The sequence below is a fragment of the Apodemus sylvaticus genome, chromosome 8, assembly GCF_947179515.1.
Source record: "Apodemus sylvaticus chromosome 8, mApoSyl1.1, whole genome shotgun sequence".
In the NCBI taxonomy this organism is placed as follows: Eukaryota; Metazoa; Chordata; class Mammalia; order Rodentia; family Muridae; genus Apodemus; species Apodemus sylvaticus.
In genome coordinates, this window is record NC_067479.1 from 93669165 (window position 1) to 93686700 (window position 17536).

Here is a 17536-nt window from a genome sequence, read left to right on the forward strand (position 1 = left end):
GTGAGACCACCTCTTACTGGGCTTGGTGGGTGAGCACTGGGTAAATTAAAGGCCAGGGGGGACGTCTGGGTGAGCGCTGTCTTGGTGACGCCATTCTCCTTCCATTGTCAGGTATAAAGCAATATAAGTCATCACAGAAACACTTCTCATCAAGAACAGGGACGCTGCTGTTATTTTAAAGATCCTCTGGATTACAATCTGAGGTCCTAGGAGGCCATGGAAATATCTTGCTAAACAAAACTACAAAGCTGGCAGAAATCACCCATTAAAAACTCTGGTCTATTAGTACTGACTGCATATTAACTTCTGTGGTATAACAGTATTACTCATCTGTTCACATGACCCTGAGTGCTCCTCCCAGGCTTAGAGACTCACTAGGCCAAGCATCAGAGGGCCGAGCCATTGATGTACTGGCCTTAAAGGCTATGTGCACATAAGCACGCTCTCTTATATTCACACCCATATATGCACACAAATAAACACACACTCTTACATGCTCACATGCTGTGGGGTGTATTCTCCTCAGCCTGGACAAGCTCTCAAGCCTTGCAGAGCTTAGTTACCAGGCACAGGGTTGATGGGAAATGTCCCATGGGAATGTCTCATGTACATTTCTCAAGAACCTTCCACCCTCTCGCTCTGCATCCTCTTCCATCAGTTCAGACAAATATTGTTCAAAGAAGTATAAGAGAAAGAGAAGCAAACCCAAGCCTCCAAGGAGGTTCTGATGGATTTGGAAAAGGAGGGGATGTTTATGTATGGACAAGTCACAGTATGTAACATCTAGCCATGCATAAGGTGCCAAATTTGACCCCACGGCAGTCACCACAATTAATCACTTACAAAATGTCCTTTTTTTTTTCAGTCCACAAAGATCCGATTAAAGATTGCCTAAGAATTACCTCAAATTAAAGAAAGGCATAGGCTGGAGTTCAAATTCTGTATAACTATAGAGTACATGAAACCAACCATTTCTGAAGCTGTATTTGTTGGATACTTCCACACAGACTGAAAACACCCAGGACCAAGCTCTGTCATTCTCTCTTCTGAGAGTCAGGGTCTGCGCTAGGAAGGAGACTCCTCAAGTCAGCTCAGCTCAGCTCCTCAGTCTAGGGCTTTAGACTGAAGGAGCACCATTGCTTGAAGATGGTGGTGATGGTGTAACTGTGGCAGCAATGGTCTCCAGTACAATGCTACGTGGCAGGCACCCTTTCAACACTATGTGTAACAAAGCCTTGCTCTCTACGACAGTCCCTACACCTGGACTGTGAATATCCTCACAGAACAGAGGAGGAAATTAAGGCACAGGGCAGTGAAATACCTCACGTAAGCTAGCAGGATCTTATTTTAATGCTTCACAATTGTGTTCTTTGATGCCAAGCTATGTGCTTGTTGTACCATGGTCTTTGGGGTGTGTGGGACTGGACAGACTCCCTCCTAAAGAATACACAGTGCGCTCATTCCTTCAACATAGGGTAGCATAGATCATGCCTCGTTTTCTTACAAACAAGGGAAACTTTTTTAAATCTAATAAATAAAAAATGGTGGATTAGTGAGAGGTACTAGAACTTTCCATAAACGGTAAAAAGGATGCTACAGACAGCAATGAATAGAAGCTGTCTTCCTGCTAGAGATCTCAGAGTGAAATCAGGGTCAATTTTTTCTGATGATTATCAGACAACCCCCTCAGTGTTCAGATAATGAGCTACGCTTTCCTGAGGCAGCACGACATAGCATTCTAGACACAGAAAACCAGGTTTTACAATGATCATCAGCTTACAGATTCTTAGTTCTCTTCTTTCTTTTTCTCAGAACTGTTTTCATGAGGGTTTTGGTTTTGCACATTTATTTTCCCATATGTATACAGATGTCCTAATCAGATCTTGATGTTCTCAGGTGGTAACCTACTTAGCTAGCAGAACAGTTTAGCGTAACTCAGTAACTCAGGGCTGAAAGGAAGCAGGCCCTTCTCTGGGGTGATTCAGTAATGGCCTTTGTAAATCAGATCTGGTAACTTACCTTGGGCTTGAAAGCGATGACTTTCAAAACCATCTCAACGGTGAAGACCCCTGTGAAGACCATGTTGAGAATGTCCATGGCATCATTGAACATCTTGGACTGCTCATAGTGCTGTGGATGAAGGCAGAGGCACTGATGTCAAAACCTCACAGTCTCGCATCTGTGCAATGGGAGATCCCCTGGCATCTGCACGCTGGGGTCATTTCCCACCCTCTAGTACAGCATCTTCTGCCAGCATTTCAAGCTAGTACAGCGCAAAAGTCATATGGCCAACTTCCACTAAACATGGGGAGGTGTGTGGGGGCTGGATTCATGGCACAGTGAGGGTGTTCTGATGGCAGAGGACAGAAATGCCCAGTCCTTCAGCTCAGGATAAAGGGAAGCCACCCTTTCTCTGTTGGGAATATCGCTGAGCTCCTTGACTAATACACTTCTGATACCACCTAAATGCCTATAGGTAAAGGTAGAACTTGATTAGTGATAAATCTTATACTCTTTAGGTTTATGCCTCATTAAAGGGGGGGGGTGCAATTACCTGGCTTTACACTTTTCCCTAGATCTGCATACAGACCTTTTCATTATAAAGTTTAAAACAATGTCTGAAAATGTTGGTTGACTATAGGCCTGGCTTTGACAGAAAACTGGGGGTTTGATTTGCTTAGTTCTTCAAGCCTGGGCACAATCTGGTTGTAGACCTTGGCCCTTGCTTCCTGACCTAGTGTCTTATCCATCAGACAAGAACTTCTTGAAGGTTCCCTGTCAGCACCGCTCTGCAATCCGACTTGGTCAGGATCAGCAAGAGGTTGCTGTAATTCAGGCCAATATTTAAAAAACTAGAAAATCATGTGCTACCACACCAGAAACCCCTAAAGCCAGGAATGGAATTTCAGCTTTCCTTTTCAACATTTAGTGCCCCTGGGGCAGGTTCATACCAAAGCGTCAGACTTTAGGGCTAGATCGATGGCTCAAAGGTTAGGAGCACTTGTTCTTACAGAGAACCTGGGTTCAGTTCCCGGCACCCACATGAAGGCTCACAGTTACCCATAACTCCAGCTCCAGAAGATTCAAAGCCCTATTCTGACTTCTGTAGGCACCAGGCTCACACATGGTGCACATGCATACATATGTGGCAGCAAACCCTTACACATGTAAAATTAAATTAAAATATCTAAAAATAATTTCAAAGTGCCAGACTCGAAAAATTCAGCAGAATCCTTTGCTCCAAGGTAGCTGTGGCAGATTCCCCATATTACTCATGAAGGAAGTGTGGCATGAGGTAAGGCTCTCAAGGCCACCAGCTGGTAAGGATAGAGCCAGGGCTGAAGAGGTCTGTGTGGCATCGGAGCTTTGGTACTCAGCCGCTATTGGGTCCTATGACTCACATTAAACACCTCACACAGGCTTCATGGGAGCAATACCCAATGTGTCCGCCATGACAACAGGCAGGCAGAACAGAACTCTCACTGCACTGCTTCAGGCTTATCAGAAAGCTGGACCCCTTCTCCTTGGAGGTGGAAGATGGTGCCGTCAGGATCTAGGGTGGAGGGACGTGAGGCACACCCAGACTTGGCTCCCACAATGATCCCCATTTTTTACCTGCATGGCCAGGCAGAGCGTGTTGAGCATGATCAGGACGAACATCATATATTCGAAAGGTGAAGAGTTCACCACGTACCAGAACTTGTACTGGTATGGGTTTTTGGGGATGTATCTCCTTAAGGGGCGTGCTTTCAAGGCATACTCAACACACTGACGCTGCAAAGGGAGAAGAAGGCAAACAGAGGGGGTTTGAGAGCTTCCAGGGAAGGAGCACATAGTGGCCATCTTCCTTGAAGAGCTCACTCTGGCCTTCCAGGAAGGGACCATGAACAGCAGTGTAGAGGCCCCATGGAGTCTCTGGTAGGATCCAGCATTTGCCTCATGGTGACTTCAGAAGCAAGTGGAATAGCCACAGCACTGGCTGGAACCTGTAACTACAACTCATGCAATTTTTGCTGAGGCTCTGCACTGTGTCTTAGGCAGGGGTGGGGGTGGGGGGGCTTGGACCAAGCAAGCCTTGTTAGGACCTTTCCTTTCTGCCAGAAGGAGATGATACCAGGGAATGAAGCCACCTAATGGCAGGTATAACATCTTCGAGAGCCAGTGAGGCTGAGTTTACTTCCCGAGGCTGGAAGCTCTCTGGATACTCCAGCAGATCCACAGAGAATGCCAGTCCAGGCTTAGGGGAATGGGAGCTGACCATGGTCCTTTAAGCATCTCCAGAGAACGGTTAGTAATGAAGGATAGGTTGAACTAAGGTTGCTCTAAACAGACCACTGTCCTACTCAGTCAGGGACAGAGATGAGTCTCTGTTTGGAGCCAGCCCAGAGGGAGCCTCCAGTTAATCTCAAGGCTTATCCCTGCCCCACTCCCCACACCTGTGCTCTAGACACAGGAAGCTTCAGACAAGTTTTCTGTTGTTTTTGACTCAGTGTCACTCTTATTCCAGAGACACCAGATTTGAGGCTATTTGGGACTTTGGGGTATCAAAGACACCTACTACCAGCCCTGCGTACCTGGCTGTACCCTCACTTGCCCTTCTTGGGTAGGCAAAGAGATAAGTCAGCTTTCCCCTGGATTATCACTGGTAGGGTCTACAAGGACACTCTGACCCAGGAAAAGTTCTTCCACAAACCATGCCGACAAACCCATTCTTCCATTTCTAGAGTGGTCCCACGTGCCACTTGGGCAGACATGCTTCCTAATGCCATGGCTACCACTGCAGGAAGCCTGCACCCCCAGATCATTATTGATCATCTAGTTCCATAAAAGCAGAGATGCCCCTTACAGAACACCGGGGGAAACCTCTCAGAAGAGACTCCCAATCTTATATGCTAAAGGTTCAAAAGAGTGTCTAAGGGGCACCTCCTTCATTCCATCATAAATTATCTCTAAACTAGCTAAGGGGCCAAGACCCCAGGAGCAGAGATGTACCAAACATCACAGAGCAGATATAGGCAGAGCAGGGCCAGAGAACAGGCTTTCAGGTTCCTGCCTTTATCATAGTCATAGCCAAGACTTCTACTTCTACCAGATCAGATAAAACAAGAAGGATAAATGAAGCCAACAACTTTAGTGCCGTATTCAAAATTTCTGGCTCTTCCTACCGAATGACAGCATATTTCAGTGGAAGGCAACTGTGGTCCCTAAAAGACATCTAGCAATTCCTGGGAATATTTTCTTTCTCTATTGGAGAAAATGGATGCCAATGCATTGAGTGGGTAATGGCCTGGGATTCTGCTCCCTGCCCTACAGTTGCACCTTGCAAGTACACGTGAGAATGGTCAGTTCACAACAAGAAGAAGACAAAAGTGAAGGAAGCTGGCAGTGAGCAGATGCTGAAGAGCCTCTCCATAGGGGAACTGTGGAGGCTTTCGTGAGTCATCTCTGCCTCTGGCTCACTGTACCTACTGCGCAAGAGTCTAAACTGTCACTGGTCGGCCACACAGCGTTCTCTGATCACTTGTCACAACCTTGGGGACTGGTTTCCCCAGTCATGGTCTAGTCTGTGTCTGGTAACTAACTCTACAGAGACTCAACATGGCTGACTGTGCCTGAGCAGGGCCTGAGCCCTCCTCTGTGTAGAGGAAGCCCCCGAGGGAGGAGGCCCTGTGCTCTTGCTCAAGGGGCGGAAGCACGAACAGTGTGTGACTTTAACCTGATTTTTGTCCAGCTCACAGTTCTTGTACTCTTTCTCTCCCTGTTCCTGGAAGGTGACGATGACAAAGCCCACAAAGATGTTCATCATGAAGAAGGCCACGATGATGATGTAGATGATGAAGAAGATGGAGATCTCCACACGGTAGTTGTAGACAGGACCAACATTCTCTCCGTTTGAGTCAATAGCTTTGTATAGCAACCTGGAGGATAGGAAAACTGGGTAAGAACCCCACAACCCCAGAGTCCAAGTAGCCCAGCCAACTGTACCACCTGATGCTCCCAGAATTCCTCTGCACAGTCACACTACATGTATGCTGGGGGAGGGACACAAAGGCCTTTGAGCACAGCTGGGTTACTGAGCCAATAGGCCTCAGACACAGATAGCTAGTCTGTAGATGAGGGGTTATCCAGATAGAAGCATTCAAAGACTATCTGGAGAACCAAAAACTCAAAAGGATATCACAGTCAGCAATGCAACCTCCCACAAACAGATAAGAGATAAAGTGCATCACATTGACGTATTGAAGGAACTGAAAAATTGTGTATGCACTGACAGATACCTGCACCCAAACAGAAAGTTCCAGCATACAACAGAACTCTGGAGAAGGGCATCACTATAAACACCCCAACTTAGACTCACTGACTCTAATGCAGTCAGTCCTCTGGGACCCCAGCCCTCGGCGCAAAAGAGTTCACCTCCTCTCCTTTCTTTACATCTCTCTAGCCCCCTTTTTGGAAATCACCCCCCCCCCTTTTCGTCACAGGTCAGAGAGGCATAGGAGTGCCAAGGTCACTAGGCCACAATCCTCAGCAGCAGAGTCCAGAGCTGGGCTTGGGTCCTGTAGCTCCAAGCCCCAGGCTGGTTCCCATCCTGTCAGCTGCCTCAGTGGCTAACTGAAGCACAGTGTCCCAAACCTGACGTTACCACAGCGTCTTGTCAGAGTGGAGTTCTTACGGCACAGCTCTTTTCTCCAACATCAGTTTCCTAGTGGCAAAGTGCTACTCATCTGTCCATAGAACTTCTGAGAACATCTGTCGCAGCCACTCCTAGAGCCCTGGCAGCCATAAGGACCAGCCTGGGCACTCACCTCCTGAAGCAGCTCTAGGCATGGGGCATGTGAAGAAAGGTAACAGGATGCCCGAGGTTCCTCCCTTGCCCTTTCTTTTCTTCCTTCTTTATATTCTGGGATCCATACTCACCCAGATCCCAGCCATGCATCCAGATTCTCTTCTGTTCTAGGTATGATGACTGAGAGACATTCCTACTAGCTCTGGGCTCTGGGCTCAGAGCAAGCATGGTGGCCAAAACCTTCTATTTCTTCCACATTGTCTAACATTGCATGGGGTTGACAACAAAGGCATGATTTATGAATGAATGTATAGCACCTCCATGAAAGAAAGTGACAACTGCCCATGGCTGGCACAGACTGGTGCTCATTCTGTGTCATGATGAGTGAATGAATGAATGACAGTTTAGACACTGCCAAATCCTCTTTAAGAACATCAGAAGGGCGGCAACCAAGAGAAGTTTATATAGCAAATGCCTCTTTGGACCTCCTTAACCACACCCAGAGCTGCTGCCCAGGTACTTCACATCTGAGAGCCAGAAGTAAGATGCAGATGCTCAACACCTGCCTGGTCAGATGGAGGAGCCGTGATGGGCAAGAAATGACGTCAAGCTGCCCAGCGTTAGTCACAGGCAAGCTTGCTCGCTGTGAAGAGCAAAAGTAAAACCCGCTCAAGGAAGGAAGCCAGCATGGGGTCCCCAAGGAGCCAACAGGGACCTTGTGGAGACTGGATATTCTTATACTCACGCAGGCCAGCCCTCAAAAGTTGAGACCGTGAAGAGTGCCATCATGGCCGAAAGGACATTGTCAAAATTGAAATCACTATTTTGCCAGATCCTCTCACGGACCACAGGACTGTCGACATCACCGTCCTTATAAAGAATGAAAAGCCCCCTGTAGAGGAAAGGCATTAGAGTCACCTTGGCTTCATACATGACAGTATTAGTCCCACCTCTAGAACATTACATGTAGTCCCAGCCAGGCCACATACCTGAGCACAGGCCGGGCGGAGCTTCTCCCCTGCTCTTCCCACATTTAATCTGCTCTAGAGCTCAAGTAACTCCCTAGTAGTGTCGAGTGCAAAGTGGACTCTGGGGCTCTAGGAACAGCTAGACAAACTGTGTATCTGTTGGCAATCAGCTCTGACCAAACAGTAACTGTTTCTCACATAATGTAGGCTGGGAACACATGTGGAAGAATCAATACTTTGGCCACAGAGAATTCCATAAACTCTTGAGAAGCAAGCTGAGGTATCTGCTTTCTCAGGGTCTAGTTTCAACAAGCCTCCTCTTTTACATACCTTTGATATTACCATTTTTCCTTCCAAAAGAATTCTGTTAACTGCTGTCACACACCATTTCTTACAGAACTGTACTTGTGGAAGGAACCCAGAGATAACGCCTATTACTGTCATTTCACACCGACAGGCAGCTAGAGGCCAGGACCTGCACAGCCACACTGTGGTTGCACTAACCTACCTATGTGGTGCTCTGCCTGGGCCTGGGCCGATAGCATCTTTGGAGCTGCACGTAGTCATAGGCAAGCTGCACCTGATGCTCCAAGGCCATGTCATTTGTTCAGGGAAACCCAAACCAATGCACGAGGGGCAGGCAGGGGCTAGACCACCCCACCCCAGCTGTAACTCTGAAGGTCAAGGACATAGAGTTCCTGCAGCCTTCAGCTCTGGGCACTGGATGCATGGACTATGAAAATTTCATATTTACTGAACATCTTGAATTATGAGATGTGAGCGTTTCTTGCTGTTTCTCCTCTGTTGGCTGTTGTAAAAGGAAATATGCCAAAATGTGGGTGAGGATCAAAATAGGACCAAAGAGCAAAGAGTGTCAAGTCTTCTAGAAGAGGGTAGCCCACTCCTGAGCGCTGGCAGCTGAGCTGGAAGTCTGACTTGGGAGCGGACCGTTCACATTCCTCAAACACCAGTGGCCCTTGGTCACTGTTATCTCAGGCTCCTTCCCCCATTTTGCAGACTCCATACTGGTGGCTAGAGCCACCTGCATTCTTTTGGGATGATAAAAATATCTCAAACTTTGAGAGAGGTTCTGACTAGACAATAATATGACCACACTGAACTGTGTCCTGAATGCAAGTGATTTCACTTTACTTGAGTTTTGCCTGGACTTAGGCAAAGGGGAGAGGGGAGGGCAGATATGGATGGGGGGGGTTGGTGGAACGGGTAGCTGGGAAGTGGAATATCATTTGAGATGTAAACAAAAGGAATGATTAATTTAAAATAAAATATGAAACAATCAACAGAAGACCAGGCACCATCCTTCCAGGCCTGAGCTGAGTGGATAGGCCTTGACAGAAACCTCTGAAATGCTAACCCGATTAAATCCAGTTCCCCAGGCTGCGCTCGGGACACCCACCTGCACTCCTCGGGGTTACTTTTGGCTTCATCGGTGCAACGGTAGAACTTCCCCTAGGTACAAAGCAGATGGAGTGTCAATACAGGCTCTCCTTATAACACCCAACTCCAGCCCTGGGGGACACTCACGCCTACCTTGAACAGCTGGACCCCAATGCAGGCAAACATGAACTGGAGCAGGGTCGTGACGATCATGATGTTGCCAATAGTTCGGATGGCCACAAAGACACACTGGACCACATGCTGGAAAGGAGCACACAAACACACACAGAGGATGGAAGGCTGCTACTCTCCCCACTGGTTTTAGCCATGAGGCAAGTTAACACCAGGCCAGGGCTTCTACATTCGGATGTATTTTGAGTTGGATCAATAACTGTTCTAACCTCATGCTCTGTTTTCCTGGCTATCCACTGTAGAAGAATTGTGGCCAGTTTGACATGCACTTTTATTTTTATTAATTTATTCATCGCATGTGTGCACACATGCACATGTGAATATGGTGGCCAGAGGACAGCAGACAGGAGCTGGTTCTTTCTTCCACACGGGTCCCAGGGATTAGACTCAGGTCCTGAGGCTTGGCGGCAGGTGCCTTAGGCACTGAGCCGGTCTCCCGCCTCCCAAAACACCTTTCTTGGGCTTTCTTCAAAGAAGTTGTTTTAGTTGAAAGAAACACCTCCTATATAGAGGCTCACAAGATCCCCATCCCAGACAGACTTTACAGAAGTGTAAACCCTCTAACCTGGTACGTACTCCATATGAGACCACTTACAACTTAAACACACATACAAAAGACTATTAATAAAGAAGTACCAAATAATTACTGCAATTATAATGACTAAAATCTCCCATTTACAAAAAAAACACAAGTAGCTTCTGCTGTGTGTATGTGTGTAGCAATCCGTGCTATGTGGGCACATGCTCCCACGAGCCTGCCTGCTCCCTGAGGAGACCAGAAGAGCATGACCAGAAGAGCATGTCCTGCTACATCAGCCTTGACTTTAGGCTCTTAAGACGGGGTCTCTCACTGAACCCAGAGCAAGGACAGCCACAGGAAGCTCCTTTCTGTCTTGGCTGCCTCACACACTGTACTGGGGTTTCCGGTGTGTGAGAACAGGTCTGTTTTTTTGCACAGGGTCTGGGATTTGACTTGGGTCCTAATGCTTGTGCTAAGGCACAGCAAGTGTTCCTACCTGCTGAGCTATTTTTCATCTTTAGAATGACAGTACTTGATAGGGGCAGCTGTGTGTGTGTGTGTGTGTGTGTGTGTGTGTGTAAATGTCCCACTCTGAAACCCACCAGGCCTCAGCTCATCTCCAGATGAGAACAGTTAGTAACTGCAGCCATCTCTCCAACCCAGGACAGCCCCACTGAACGACGGAGAGGGTCCATACCTTAAGTCCTTTTGCTCTGTTGATTGCTCTGAGAGGCCTCAAGACCCTTAACACCCTCAGAATCTTCACAACAGAGATGGCGCTGGATCTAAGGAGGGACAAAGAAACCAAGCAAGTGGTGTGAGTTACGGCTGGATAGGAGCCCTGAGATCAGTTACTTCACCTCTTAAAGACACGTCACAACCATGTGGAGTCCCTCTGCTCCTTTATGCCATAAAGCAGGCCTCCTACCTTCTGAGGGACCTGACGGAGTCCCTACTTGAGGCACACAGTTGCCTTTACGTTGAAATTTTCAAACTTGGTTACATTAATGTAAACATCAGGCTCCTGACATTTAGATTTCAATGTTTAAGTCTGGGGACCTGTGCTTTTCTGGCCTCCAAGTAGTTAAATCCGGTAAGAGACATGAACAGCACACACCCGGGGGATAGGGAAATGCAGTATGCTCTTCTAAGGTGGGGAAGATGTGGCATGACTCTGGGGTAGCTGGGAAGGCCTCTCAGGGGTAGTGTCAAGTGAGGTCCCAAAGGAGCAAGGAGCTAGCTGACAGAGGTGGGAGGAGCTTGGGCTACAACAGGGCACACAAAGGCAGCTGAGCCTCAGTGCCCCAGATGTCTGGGTGTGGCTGGAGCACAGGCCTGGGGGGGCGGCGGTGAAGTATGAAAAGAAGAGAAGCTGGAAAGACCATGGACAGCTCGGGACTGCTGAGAGCGGTGAGGAGACTAGTCTGGGGGTTCTACCAGGAACTGAGCTCAGAGCTTAGGTTCCCAGGCCGCAGTCAGAGTGACAATGTCCTAAACAGCAGGACACACTCCTCAGGAGTGGGGATTTAGTCAGTCAGGAAAAGCTACTACTTCCTTTACCTGCCCCCATTGTCAATGGACAATAGGCATCGAGTTCCTGACTTACCCAAACAGCCTGCAACAGATCAAAGCCCCGTGCTAACTCTCAGGCTCTCCTGGCCAGCACCCACCCACCTGTCCCCATCCAACTGACAACGCTTTTCCTGTAGCCATGGTTCTATTATCCCTGTCCTGACCCTTGACCTCAGAGACAGCCTAGAAGTTTGATTCCCAAATAACCTGTCTTTCTTCCCACAGAGTGGTCTAGTTCCGTGGTTTTCCAGTGCCTGGCTTACAGTTCTCTCCAGGTTCCTATAGCTAAGGGGCTATGTACGCGTCACACGTGGAGCAGCTCTAGAGCATCACAGCTCACGGGCCAGCAGGAAGTGAAATGGGGCCACGGAAGATGCAAGCATGGGTGACGGCCCCGGGAACCACACTGCACAGGGTGAAAGGGCAGTGTGCAGTGTCACCAGAAATTCTTGGGTGACCCCAAGGACTGTCCTGCAAGAACAAGGAGAGGAAGGGAGCCCAAGAGACCACCAAGGCCAAGCTTTTCCTGCAGTGAAAGAAAACTGCTGACCCTGAGAAAGGACGCTCAAAGTCTTGGGCTAGGCCTGAGAAGAACCCTATTTGTTCTCTCCTGGTCAGGCTGCCTTTCATCTGCTGTTGAAAGCTAGTCCTGAAGAGAATAATAAACTCAGCCTAGCAGTAGGCATGGGGTGGGGGTAGGGAGCAGAAACAGGAAAGCACAAACGGCTCCAGCATTTTCTGGAACAGGACGAATTAAGCCATTCTGGCTGTAATCAGCAGACGGTGATCAGCTTGAACGAATTAGGTCTAAGTTCCCTATGTAAACCCATTTCTCGGACAAATAAATACTTACTGAATCCCAAAGGACACCAGCGACACCCCAACAACCAGCATGTCCAGCAAGTTGAAGTAGTTCCGGCAGAAAGCCCCTTTGTGCAAGAAGGCTCCAAAAGTTGTCATCTGTAAACAGAACCGCGTGGCGTTTACTCTCTCCCCCTCCCCTCCCCTCCTGGGTTCAAAACCAACAGAGCAAAAACCTGGGCTCTTCCCAAACGCTTGGCAGAAGCATGACTTCATTAATGGCTCACACGAGGAAGGTAGATGCACACCAGCGGACGACTGTGTGACTTCCTTCAGCAAAGGGGAAAAGAGGCAGTTGATTGCAGGCACACTTGTAAAGAGACCAATTCAGAGTTCATTTAAGACAGAACAGAACTCTGGCATGTCCAAAAAAACCCGTGTAGGGAGGGCCTGCTCATGACTGTGTGTGGGAGAAGGTCTTCACTGCCTCACACCGAGCTTCCCCATGCAGGGCTGGCCTGGCCGCTCTAAGGCCACAGAGTACAAGGTTTCCGTTAAACCTTCTCAGTGGCAGCCGGAGGTGTCGCCTGGCTCCATCACTCCTGCTCTACTTTGCTCCTTAACTTGGCTGCTCCAGCGTTAATGGTTTTCCCTTTCCCTGCTCTCCCCAGTCTTGTGACTCTAGAAGTATTAGGTATAGCAAGGAGACTGTTGTGTGAAGTTACGACCAAGCTAGCCTTGTTCTCTCTAAACACCTTGTTCAACAGCAGCACATTGTGGGGCTCTAGTGAGGCTTCTGCTGCTGACAGGAAGACTTCAATAAGGAATTCTCCGATGGGAAGAATTCAGGGTTAAATAACGCAGGACTGTACTTGCCAAAGCCCATGGGTGAGGAACAGTTCGGAAAGGCAGGCAGTGAGGCAGAGCCTCGATCGACCAGGCTAGTGGCCTATGCTCCTTACCTCAGAAGACAGCAAATGCCAAAGCCAAGAACCTGGAGCAGGGTCTCTGCACATTTTGTGCATTTTTTTTTAACCCACAGGGCAGTAGTCTTGGCCACTGCTCTGCTCAGTCTGGGTGTAGAGGAAACTAAAACCAAACCCACTGGCCTATGTTTAGGCAAGAAAACCCAAACTTTTATAAGATTTGAAACGGAGTTGAACGTATTTGGGGAGGGTGGTTTTGAACTCATTATCAACATCAGTGACACAAAGGGGCCACTCCCTGTCTTCCTTAATTGAGGTTTTATCAATGGAAGCTTTTGTGAGGAGCCCGAGTCCCTAGTTGCCCAACATAAAGTATTTTGTTTTAGATGCACACATATAAACCTCAAAATACTTTAAAGATAACTGTAGTAAAAGTTCTTCATTTCCTGGCTTCTTCCCACGAGGAGTTGGTTGTAACAACAGCATCAGAAGGCCTGACTTCTGGAGGTTCCCAGACCTCTGAGCATCTAGAAGGAACTTTTGCATGGGGTGCTCACAGTCAGGACATAACACACACAGGAACACCACCTGGTAGGCCATGCATGGGCAGTACATTTGGATACACCTTTGCTCTGTGCAAATGTAAGCCCATACCATTGAAAGAGATACAGAACATCTCCACACAAGTAGACCCAGTTTATCTTGCAAGACCCATTGCAAGAGGGTAGTAAGTTACTATTCAAGGACACAGAAACCACAGTGTAGTCTCAGGAGCAAGGAGAAGGTGGCTCCTGTCACCTCATCGGTGCTTTTCTTCTCACTCTGATGTCAGGAAGGGGGAAAGGACATCCACAGAGAGTGCTATATCCATTATTAGTGAACCAATTTCAGAGGATTTTTTTTTTTTTAAAGAACAAAACGCAATTCCAACTAGAATGTAATGTGAAGCCGACGTAGCTCCTACATGCACTCAAAGTTAAAGAAAAACTGCAAAAAAAAAAAAAAACCAAAAAACAAAAAAAAACCCACGTTGGAATGGTCACAGGTGAAAAAAAAAATCCCACAGTTTAAAAAAGTTCAGCTTGGTCACAGAAACAAAAAAAAGCTCAAAGCACTTCACGCATCTCTCCTGTGCTTTGAGCACGGGAGGGGCCGAGGGGCTGGCCGGCCTGTTACCTTTAAAATGATCTCAAAAGCAAAAGTACCCGTGAAGACGTAGTCCGCATAACCTAGTATCTGGAAGGGAAGCAAAGAGCGCAACCGTTACTGCTGTGGCTAGTAGCGGGGGTCGAGGGGAAATGTGTTACCTTTAACAGGATTTCCACCGTAAAGATGGCTGTGAAGGCATAGTCAAAGTAGCCCAGTATCTGCAAGGCACAACACGCGGCAGTCAGAACAAGACACACAGACAAGTTGTGGCAGATCCTTGCCTGAGAGCAGAGCCCCCACCTCGTGTCCAGAGGCACTTCTCCCAGGCAGGACAACCCTGCTGCTCCCACGGGAGAGCTGAGCCCCTCGAAAGGACCCATCTCGCCCACCCAAAGCTCGTCTTTGTGACCTCCAAGGAATGTTGGCGAGTCTTGCTTCCTTTACCCATGTACAGACTGGCTTCCGGGTTCCTATCATGTCCCACAGGGGCTTGTTCCTGGCTGTGTTACTAACATTCCCTCTGTGTGGTACTGTGTTGTAGCCCCTGATAAATGAGACCCACGCACATTGTGCAGTTAAGTATTGGTGTGCCTTGCTCACTCGTATTGGTAAAGAAATACGATATGTTTTGATAATTTCTAAAACATAAATAAAAATACTAATGGCATCAAATGAAGTCAGAAAGTTTCATGTGTTCCTGTGGACCCCTGAAAATGTAATCATCAAGCAATCTCCCGAAGCCACCCATGCATGCTGGGATAGCTCGGTACGTGAATATGATGGGTACTTAGTGTCTTCCTCCTGCCACACTCTGTAAACTCTGCTCTCTCTCAAGGCTGCGCCTGGCCTTTCTGGGTCCATGCAAAGACTATACTGATATAGCATTCCAATTTCTAGTATGGGCCGCCCTATCAGCACTCCTGAAAATGTCACCTATTATCTATAAAATCTTCTGAGCCCCGGATACAAGGTTCTTGATGTTTTTCAGAGCCATGAAGACTCAAAATCAGGGCAAGTGGGCCAGGAACAAGGAGTCTGGCCACCACAGCAAGTTTACTTTACTCATAGTGTTCTGATGACCCCACGACTCGCAACTGGAAAGACAGCAGCCAAGACTGCCCCATCCAAGCCTATCCTGGTGCTGACCCTGGATATGGTGTGCTGTGGCTTTATTGCATCTATCTATCATCTATCTATCATCTATCTATCTATCTATCTATCTATCTATCTATCTATCATCTATCGTCTGTGACACATGCATATGCCACAATGTATGTATAAAGGTCAGAGGACAACTTTTAGCTAACAGTTCTTTTTTTTCTACTCTCTGAGTCCCGGGAAATGATCTCAGGTGGCCAGGCATGGTGCCAAGTGCCTTTCCCTGCTGACCTGTCTTGCCAGCCCATCTATGGTTTTGAAGAACTGAAGATCTCCATGTTGGAAGGACTGCAGAGGCCATTTGGCCTAGAATGCCAGGACAGGGGCATCTGCTCAGGCCACACAGCTAGTCACAGGCAAAGAAGCTGGCTGGTGTAGTCCAGAGTCTGCAGGCTTTGTTGTCTCCTTGGTAAGAACCACCACTGGAGCGTGCATTGCCTCTCCTCCACAGAAGGAGGAGCTGTGCCTCTCTTCCATAGAAGTAGGGGAGCCCTCCTCAGAGGTAACTTTTCCTAAACTTCCCATTTCTGGGTTCCTAGACAGTGCTAGAGCAGCTTAGCATAACTGTGTATTTTCTAGTCAGCTAACAGTCCCCTGCCCCCACTTTTCCCTCATCCTCTCTTCCTACCCTGAAAGTACCTGGCAGCTACACTTATGTGGTACCCAGGAGCCAACCCAAGTGCTTAGAGTTAAGTACTTTCTTCCACGCAGCCTCTACTTTCCTTGCCACTAGAAACTCAGTTATTGCTAAAATGAAACACTGCAGTGTTACAACAGCAGCACACACACCAAAGACAAGGGAAAAAAAAAGGAAATGGATACTGGGAAAGAGACATGACAAGAAGAAACACAAATTACCTCTTAGCAGATGCTTATCCTGCACTAGCCCCTGACCTGTGACATCATGATTTGTCTCTAAGCACCCTCTCGTCCTGTGCTTTGCTTTATGACTGAACTTGATGGCAGAGGTGGGTGTGTCCACTCCATTTACATGCTAAGTGAAGATGGCTTTGAGGGTCTCTAATCACAGCCAACTCCATGAGGATGGCCTGAGGCAGGCTCACTGCCTTCATCTTTCCCTGAGCCACAGGGAAAATGCCTTCCATACTCTCCTGAGAACATCCTTTCCTTATCAATAGGTTTACCGGGAACTGGAAATGGGGAGCTATAGCGTGAAGGCATGGTGACTAAGACAAAGCTGGGGCGCTGATCTGCTGTATAGGAGGAGGCCACATCTGATAGCCTGTGCCCATGCTGCCTCTCCTGGGCAGTACCTTGGCAGCCATCTGACACTGCCTTTCAAGACCCAGATGTGATGGCCCACAGGCCCATGGCTGCCTGAACATGTCTTTGGCGTTTCCTCGGTGCTGAGTTAGATGAACTGCTAGGGATGAGATTCTGAAGCAAAGACTAATTTAGAAGCAAGCGTCTTCTAACACAGACACACCAGTGGCATTACCCTTAAGCTATGACGTTGGGTGAATGACCAAAAATTTAACCACCACCTGCTGTCCCTTTCGACTTGGCCTCATGTCTTCTCCCTGACCTGAGCCTCTCATCAGTGGAGTAGCAGATCGGCTCTACGTAAATGGGGCTCAAGTTCATCTCCTCCCCTCTGGACTCTAAAGAGTTATCAGTGTGCCTCTAGTAGGGAACGGAAAACCCCAAAGTAAGAAGAATGGAGCAAAGAAATCCCTGAAGACACGGGAGACATTACAGAGGCTTCTAATTAAACACCTCCATTCTCTTTGTCCAGAGAAAACAATCCCTGGCCCCACACACTGTGCTGTGAACACACAAAGCTCTAGTCCCAGCCTCCCACACCTGGGCCTGCTGTACAGCCGGTCCCTGACACCGACAGGCTGGGGCTGAGCCCCAGGGCAGTCCTGCCCTCATCCCATCTCCGAGAGGCTTACAGTGTTGCGGAATGAGTGGCTACGGATGGGGTCCTCTGCGGCCAGGGCAGCGCTGCTCAGCATGATGAAGACCAGGATAAGGTTGGTGAAGATGTGGTGGTTAATGAGCTTGTGGCAACCCACACGGATCCTGTGGAGAAAAGCACCGC

At 48.1% G+C, this 17536-nt stretch overlaps 1 protein-coding gene across 1 annotated transcript in view; it reads right to left on the bottom strand.

Annotated features, from left to right (window-relative positions):
* The window catches only part of Cacna1d (calcium voltage-gated channel subunit alpha1 D), a 162155-nt gene that overhangs the window by 52349 nt on the left and 92270 nt on the right, over window positions 1-17536 (bottom strand). The window contains exons 20-29 of the mRNA XM_052190314.1: window positions 17388-17517; window positions 14472-14531; window positions 12291-12397; window positions 10563-10650; window positions 9307-9414; window positions 9173-9225; window positions 7533-7679; window positions 5717-5918; window positions 3616-3774; window positions 2020-2130 (exon numbers count right to left, since the gene is read on the bottom strand). Coding sequence (XP_052046274.1) covers window positions 2020-2130; window positions 3616-3774; window positions 5717-5918; window positions 7533-7679; window positions 9173-9225; window positions 9307-9414; window positions 10563-10650; window positions 12291-12397; window positions 14472-14531; window positions 17388-17517 — 1165 coding nt within the window. The remainder of the gene's footprint in view (window positions 1-2019; window positions 2131-3615; window positions 3775-5716; window positions 5919-7532; window positions 7680-9172; window positions 9226-9306; window positions 9415-10562; window positions 10651-12290; window positions 12398-14471; window positions 14532-17387; window positions 17518-17536) is intronic.